The 8968-nt window shown below is 35.8% G+C and overlaps 2 protein-coding genes across 2 annotated transcripts; one reads left to right on the top strand and one right to left on the bottom strand.

Moving 5' to 3' along the window:
• Nucleotides 1-151: 151 nt before the first annotated feature.
• LOC119664176 (protein kinase C, eye isozyme-like) lies at nt 152-1621 on the top strand (the record flags this gene model as incomplete). Its single annotated transcript, XM_038073716.1, has 5 exons — nt 152-267; nt 337-538; nt 595-783; nt 956-1096; nt 1387-1621. Coding segments are annotated over 5 exons (801 nt in total), but the record flags the coding sequence as incomplete, so codon positions are not given.
• Nucleotides 1547-8259, bottom strand: LOC119664175. The gene is made up of 3 exons (XM_038073715.1): nt 7920-8259; nt 3098-7829; nt 1547-1565 (listed from the first exon to the last, which is right to left on the bottom strand). Exons 1-3 carry the CDS (start codon nt 8257-8259, stop codon nt 1547-1549), a joined length of 5091 nt encoding a protein of 1696 aa, XP_037929643.1.
• Between the last annotated feature and the right edge of the window lie 709 nt (nt 8260-8968).

Raw genomic sequence — 8968 nt, 5'->3', positions numbered from 1 at the left:
TTAAAATATCGAAAAATATACAGCGCGCGAATTTTAAATGAGAATTTCCGAAAGCTTTTCGGTCACAATGTATGTCATAATGTACATATATTGATTGAAGGAAGAAAATTATAAAAGCTTAAAATGAATAAGAATATGATTAATTAAAATTATATATTATATTTTTCATATACAGGATAGATTATTTTTCGTCATGGAGTATTGTAAGGGTGGGGATCTTCTATTTTATATGCAACAATATGGACGTTTCAAAGAATCAGTTGCTATGTAAGTACTATTATTTTATTTTTTAAGTTCCTGTAATCTATACTAAATTAAAAACTTTTACTATTCCAGTTTTTATGCTGTGGAAATCGCTTTGGCACTTTTCTTTTTGCATGAAAATCAAATAATCTATCGAGATTTGAAATTAGAAAATGTTCTTGTAGAGATGGATGGTCACATTAAGTTAGCAGATTTTGGTTTAAGCAAAGACGCTATCGATGAGAGAGAAACTACAAGAACTTTCTGTGGTACTCCACTTTATATGGCACCAGAAGTAAGACGAGTTTAATTCCTTCATAAAATTAATTTATTATAAATACTTCACTATAGGTTATAAGTTATGAACCATATAACAACACTGTGGATTGGTGGTCTTATGGTGTTTTATTATACGAAATGCTCTCTGGCCAATCTCCATTTGATGGTGATGATGATACTATTATTTTCAAGAACATTAAAGAGAAAAAAGCGATCTTCCCGAAACACTTCTCGCAAGAAGCAATGGATATTATTACGAGTGTAAGGCAATATGATATTATCATTATTATATCTTTAAATTTCATTAAAATTTTTTTATATTAGTTAGCAAAAAAAATGTATTTTTTAATAATGTCAGAATATTTGTTATTCATTTTATTATTTTGTTAATAAATGATATTTTAATTAATATGTTTACTTGATATATCTTTAGTTCTTAGCTAAAAAGTCTAACAATCGTTTGGGAGGCGGACGATATGCCCGCTCCGAAATAGAAACTCATCCGTTCTTTGCTCCAATTGATTGGGAACAAGCAGCGAATAAGGACATGGAACCACCAATAATACCTATAGTTGTAAGTGAATATTTATTATAAAGGGCACAAAATAAGAACAATGGATTAATATATAGTACTCGTTCAAGTATGTGAACTAATTAAGTACAACATTTCTGCTGACATTTAAGAATTTTTATACTCTTTGGAGTAGTAGCTCTGAAGATTAGTGTTCATTTAATCTAGTTTTTATGTCATCCATTATTCACATTTTCGAGTGTGTACTGTATATTTTATACACATTATATATACAATTGGATTATACACTTAATACTTTTAATATTATTTATTATTATTGTATATTATTTCAGAAACATCGTAAGGATTTGCGTCATTTTGATAAATCTTTCACCGTTGAAAAGCCTGAACTAACACCAACCGATAAATTATTTATGATGAATTTGGATCAAAATGATTTTATTGGATTTTCGTATATGAATCCTGAATTTATAACAATCATTTAAAAATAACTTAGAAACTCGAAATTGTACTAGATTTATCGTTAATCGAATTTAAATAAATAAATTTAATCAATAATAAATTAACATAAATAAGTTTATTAATTTATTTTAATTTTTTAAGTTTCGTAAGATTTAATTTTACGATTAATTTTCTTTTTTAATTTTTTATTCATTTACAAAAATTAGTGTTAAGAAATATTGAATATATATGCAAAGGAGTTCTAAAGTTTCCTTAAGAATCACAACGAGACATTTATTCGCCATTTGTGATTTCTGTTTTTATTATTTTTTTTTAATGGCATCATATATATTAATTGAAGCTAAGTGGTAGAGAGATTCAAATGATAGTAGAAGCCGATTTAAATATTTTTATGATTATAAATTTAATAGTAAAAGCAATATACACTCCCATTTAAATTTTGAGTTGAAAGACAGAGACACATTGTTTATTCTTATAACCATCCAACTGCAGAAACTAATTTTGCAACAACAACGATGTTGTCTTATGTACTACAGAAGATTGTTTGTATGCACAAAACTAATTTTAAATATATAAAGCGAAGTAATAAATTACCCACGGAAAATAAATTATTGAAAGTTACTAATTATTTTTTAGTTTGATTAATTATTATTAAAACAATAATATTTATTAACTTCTAAAATTATTATTTATGTGGAGATTGTATCAATAAAACAGTGCGTTTGTGTAGTAACAAAAATGCTTAAAATTTATTATTAAGTTTTGACTATGGTATATAGAAGATGGAAGATAGAGTTGAATAATCTCAAGACATTTCTAACTCATCAAAGACCGTATAGTAATAATAATAAAACGGTCTTTAGTTAGTGATACTATAGAAGCGATATAATACGATAATAATATATCAAACGATATAATATAATATAATAATCATAATACAATAATATAATAATCATAATCATAATATAATAATATATATTTATAATACTATTTATAAATAGTTTTTATTATATTTGGTTATTGCTATTGTAAATTATAAGCGTTTTTATAATTGGGTTTTATGATCTTTATTTCAATTTCTTTAACACAATGTAAATTATAAACGTTTTTATAATTGGGTTTTGATTTCATTTAATTTATACAATTGAATTTATACAATTTCGGTTATTGATTGTTTAATCACTTTTTTATGTGTACCCGTGTGTTGACACGTTCGCGATCGAAAAACAAGAGACAGAATCAAACCAACGGAGTTTACTTGCAGCCCAAAAAATATAACAATAAAATTTGCTCATCTCGAGCGCAAAAAACAAAAGGCAATAAAACAAGACTTAGAACCGTTGGTTTGATTACATCTTATACAGGGTTAGTTAGATAAATTAATTAACCATATATTAACCATATAAAATATTATATATATATATGAATTATATAATATATTAATTATAATAATTTAATTATACAATATGATTTACAATAGATTAAAATATAATAAATTATAATATATAAATCATATAACACATCAATTAATAATTCTACAGATTCCTACAATATTAACAATTTGACTTTAACCGCTCTAACATCCCGCCCCCCTTGAAAGGATTTTCAATTGGTAATAGTGCGAGTTTGTGGATTGGACGGCGTATTACTCCTTTTGGGGTTTGCACATCAACAACACGAACCAAATTATCTGGACCCCTGATGCAATGCACGATTCGGCCCATCAACCAGCGTAGTGGAGGCATATTGTCTTCATGGATTAGAACCAGAGCCCCCTCGGTGATGTTAGATTGTTCTTCTGTCCATTTGGTGCGTATCTGCAGCTCATTCAGATAGTCTCTAGACCATCTGCGCCAGAAGTGATGTTTGACTGCGGTTATACGAGACCATTTATCAATTAATGAAGCAGCTTCATACTGAGGACTTGGTTCAGATAAAGTTTTGAGCGGCCCACCGATAAGAAAATGTGCTGGCGTTAGCGCTTCATAATCGCTCGGGTCACAAGAATGAGGTGTGATTGGTCGCGAATTTAAGATAGCTTCGATTTCAATCAGTGCTGTTCCAAGCTCCTCAAAGGTGAATCGAGTATTTGATAGTGTTCGATACAGATGGCCTTTCGCGCTTTTTACAGCCGCTTCCCATAGACCTCCAAAGTGAGGTGCTCGGGGCGGTATAAAATTGAAATTTATGAATTGGTTGCTGCAAAAGGTCTGCAGCATCACTTGATTAGACTTCTCGAAAAACATTCTTTTTAACTCTGCTAGTTTGTTGTTAGCCCCAACGAAGTTCGTGGCGTTGTCGCAATAGATGTTTGATGGTAACCCTCGTCTACCGATTAACCTTTTCAGTGCTGCAATAAATGCCTCCGTAGATAAGTCTGACACGGCTTCTAGATGAGCTGCCCTTGTAGACAAACAAACGAACACGGCTATATAGGTCTTATATGGAACCCGTCCCCGAATTCGGAGATACGTTAATATCGGACCGCAAAAATCTACCGCAGTACGCGCGAATGGACGGCTTGGAGTGAGGCGTTCGATTGGGAGATTACCCATCATTTGATTAAGTAGTTTGGGTTTATAACGCACGCAGTGAATACACGAGTGCACGACTCGGCATGCAATTTCTCGAATATTAATTATCCAGAAGTTTAGTCGAGTAAGGGCAATTAGTGCTTTTGCGCCTGCATGATAGTTGCACAAGTGTATATGCCGAACATAAAGTTCCACAAAATAACAGCCCTTCGGCAACAAAATAGGGTGACGTTGGCCTACTGAGATGTCACTCAGCTCGAGGCGACCTCCCACCTTTAGTAATTGATAACCGAATACATTGTCCAGGAAGGGATTTAGATGCTTTAATGTACCTTCGGCTGGGTTCCCTCGTTGTAGGCGTTGTATATCAATTTCGAAGAATTGCTGTTGGATGACCCAAATAATACAGTGCAATGCCTTTTGTAGCTGAATAGGTTGGAGGGTACATTCTCCGTTCTTCAATTTATTCTTGGTTACATGATAAAAACGCTGTACCTGCGCTATTACTCGTAGCATCTTAGTGTATGAACTATATCTTGACAATACCTGTAATACGTAGTTGTCTTCATTTGTGTTAACGAATACAACCTTTCGCGTCTCTTTATTGACTTCTTCCATATCCAGGTTGTGACATTTCAAATGCGGCCAGTATTTATCAGCGAGTAACAAAAATTCCGGCCCCGTAAACCAACAAGACTCTGATAATTGGCGGATGTTACAGCCGCGCGACACAACATCTGCCGGATTGGATTGGGTAGGAACGTGTCTCCATTGCCCATTTGCGGTAATATCTTGAATTTCTGCTACTCGATTGCCAACGAATGCAGACAGGGTTGATGAGTGCTGCTTCAACCAATGTAATACAATCTGTGAATCAGTCCAAAAAAACGTTTCACCCTTAAATTGCGCAAATATTGGTTGGACCTTCTGATACAGTTTGGCAAGAAGTAAGGCACCACAGAGTTCTAGTTTAGGTAGCGACTTCCGCTTTATAGGTGCCACACGGGATTTTGCAGTGAATAGCCTGACCGTCACCTTACCTGATGTGTTTTGTGATCGGAGAAATATACAGCAACCATATGCGCGTATTGAAGCGTCACAGAAACCGTGTACATCAACCTGTTGATAGTTTATGGATAGGCAGTACCTCGGCACCTTAACCGATGAAAGCGTTGTAAGATCTTGAATAAATGTTTTCCAAGCTGAGTGAAGATTTTGAGGGACTGACTCGTCCCAGTCCACACGCAAAAGCCACAATTCTTGCATCATAATTTTGGCTACGAGTATGATCGGTGCTAGTAATCCAAGCGGGTCGAATAATGAAGACGCAAGGGATAAGATGGTGCGTTTTGTTACAATATGACCTGGTTGTGCATTAAACGAAAATAGGAAAACATCTTGCATTTGGTGCCACTTGATGCCTAGAGCGCTGGTGACTGTATCTGTATCAAGATTCAAACTCTTTGTTGTAGTATCGCTGATGAAGTCATGATGGTTTGAATGCCATTTGTCAAGATCGAAGCAACCCTTCTGTAGAATGGCCGTTAACTGATGTCTGATATTGGTGAGTTGATCAATGGAATCTGCTCCACCTAAGAAGTCGTCGACAAAGAACGCTGATTTAATGAGTGCAGCGCCTATTGGGTATTGTGTTTCAAATTTGTCCGCCAAATACTGCAAACTCCTGGTTGCTAGGAAAGGTGCTGATGCAGTACCATAAGTGACTGTATTCAACTCGTAAGTACTAACAGGATCGGACTCCGTATCTCGCCAAAAAATATATTGGAATTTTCGATCTGGTTCATCTATCAGTATCTGTCGGTACATCTTAACAATGTCAGCCGTCAAGGCATATCGGTGCAAACGAAATTGAAGTAGCAACAAATATAACTCCGACTGAATTGTCGGGCCGACCAGTAGAATATCATTTAATGAACGTTGCGAAGTTGTTGAACATGACGCATCAAAAACCACCCTCAGCTTGGTCGAAGTGCTCGACGGTTTTAAAACACAATGATGAGGGATATAATAATGAGGTTCGTTGGTTTTCGGAGTCTCAACACGCGTCATGTGTCCGAGCTCTCGATATTGTTTCATGAATTCTTGATAGTCTTGCTTCAGTGCACGATTAGATGACAATCGCCGTTCTACAGAATAAAAACGGCGCAGGGCGATATTGTGTGTCAAACCAAGACAATCTGGTGAATCTTTGAATGGTAACCGAACGACAATTCTTCCCATCGCATTTTGGTGAACCGTTTCACGATATAATGACTCACACGCAACATGTGCTGGTGACCATGACTTTGAAGCCGATTGCACTTCCTCTATCTTCCACATCATTTCTAATTGATCGGAGACTGTATCTTCAACTGATAATAGGCATTTTGCTGCTGGTGATGCAAATGGCTGACCCTTGTACTTGCCAGATACAATCCATCCTAATAGTGTTTTTTGAAGTACTGGAAAATTTTCACCTAGTTTGATTTGACCGACAGACAAAATATCAAAGAAACTTTCAGCTCCAAGCAAGAGATCAACGCGCTTGGATTTAAAGAATTGCTCATCGGCGAGAGGTGTATTTGGTGGAACCTTCCACGACGATATATCGATTTCAGAACTTGGTTGATATGCGATGTGATTCATAATACCAAAGTTTAAAGCAAGTTCAAGATTTGAATGACGAGATTTGATTGATGTGAGCGTCTGATACTTTATGTTGGTCAACGAACTACCAATACTGGAAACATGCAACCGATGTTTATGTTTTGCTAAACTAAGCTTCTTTGAAAACTCCTCCGTTATGAAGTTGACCTGAGAGCATGAATCAAGCAAGGCTCTACCCACTTGATAACTTCCCGATGAATCCTTCACTAAAACCAATGCAGTAGCTAGAATTATTTGCTCGGCCGATGACATATTAAGATGGGAATGGCTGGCAACGTTGTCGTTGGGCATAGCAGCGTGTTCTGTGCGTCGTGATGATCCCGCGCTCTTAATATTCGTTGGCAATTGCGAATGATGCAAGAGAGTGTGATGTGGCTTTGCGCAAACCTTACATTTAAACGTTGATGTGCAATTAACCACATGATGGCGTGGCGATAAGCAGTTTATGCAGAGTTTTAGGCTCTTTACCTTTTCAAACCTTTGAACCACCTCCAGTGCCTTAAAACGATGACAATTCTGTATTAGGTGTTCATTGCTAGAACAAAATGAGCAAGAATTGCTGGATGTAGATGCAACAAATGCGTATTGTTTTGAGCGTCTGTTACTCTTGGAGTTAAGATTATTAGGTTTACGTTGTGATGATGACTGATTGCCGTTTTCACTGTCGAGTGATTCGAGAAACTGGCAATGCCTATCCAATAATTTTGAGCAATCTTCCCAACTAGGTAATGTGTCGAAGTTACGCGATTCATTCCATTTCCTACGTGTAATTGCGTCCGTTTTTTGCATGATTAGCGAGATAAGTAGAGCCTCACATATTTGTTTCTCTGTACCTAGCGAACAGAGTGAACCATACAAAGCGGATGCATTGTTTACCAGACTACGAAGTTGTTGGCTTGACTGACCCGATACTGCTGGTAGATCAAATAGTGTCGCGATATTTTCGGCGAAGATTAGGCTATTATTGTCATAGCGCGATTTAAGCCTATCCAGAGCCTTTGGATAGTTTTCATTCAAAATAGGAAATGCCTGTACTGTCTCTAGAGCTTGACCAGTAAGGCAGTTCAGTAAGTGATTAAATTTTTCAATATTTGTGAGGTATATTTCGCGATCTATGATTTGGAGAAACGAATTAATAAAATTGTTATAATCCGAGTACTTACCACTGAATGTAGGTAATTTTAACAGTGGTAATTTTTTACTTGAGGTGGGCATCATTGCTGTTACGTCTAGCACTGATGCATTGTGGACCTCTTCCTGCAGTTGAGACATGATTAATATTTTGGTGGAAACGTATAGGTCTTCTAATTCATCTCTAGCTGAGTCAGTTGCATCTAATTTCTCGATCAACGTCTGAAAAGCTAAGATTTGTTTAAAATATGATTCTAAAATACCTAGTCGACATTTCAGTTCTGGTTGTGAGAGCGAATTACTCTTTCCTTTGACGAACGCCTTGATTCTTGAAATACTCGCTTTCGTCGAGGCTCGCTGTTGTTTTAGTTCTGACAGTTCTGCCGTAGTGGTTGGCTCTGCCGTTGCCATTGAAACAGTTGTAGATACTTGAGAACAGCAAAGGATTTGACGAAGTCGAAAAGTCACAATAGCAACAGTGAGCTTTCCGAAATTGAACTGCTCTTACGGTGGTTGTTGTCAGACGCGACGTTGACGAACCCGCACACTTACTGATTGGAAGCAAATATTAACCAGTAATCAACAAGTAAGTTAACTTGTTGTTGTTGTTGTTGTAATTGTTCAGCGTGACCTTGATGCGGACACGAGGTTCTATTTGGCGCTTAGCAGAACCTAAGCCGAGAACCATAGAATGCACAATAGTACACACGTACGATAGTATATAGTATATATGTACAGATGTACGATATTATTAAAGTTAGCACACTTTAGATATATAACCGTTTAGGAGCAATACTCACACGAGCACATTATGGTTACAAATTAACCAAAAACAATAAAAGCGAAAGTATGTACAATCAACAAGTAAAGATAGCTTGTTGTTGTTATTTTAATTGTCGAGCACGACCTTGATGCGGACACGAGATTCTATTTTGAGGTTAGCGGACCTAAACCGAGAACCACCAATTGGACAAGAGTATATACGTACGATAGTACATATGTAATATATATATAGATGTACGATATATTATAATGGTTAGCACACGTTAGCTATATAGCTGGTTAGAAAAAGTATTCACACGCGCACATTAATGGTTACAAATTATCCAAAAACAATAAA

The sequence above is a fragment of the Teleopsis dalmanni genome, unplaced genomic scaffold, assembly GCF_002237135.1.
Source record: "Teleopsis dalmanni isolate 2A unplaced genomic scaffold, ASM223713v2 unscaffolded_contig_1534, whole genome shotgun sequence".
NCBI classification, from domain to species: Eukaryota; Metazoa; Arthropoda; class Insecta; order Diptera; family Diopsidae; genus Teleopsis; species Teleopsis dalmanni.
Note: the sequence above shows the minus strand (reverse complement) of the source record. Positions and strands in the feature narration are given on the sequence as shown.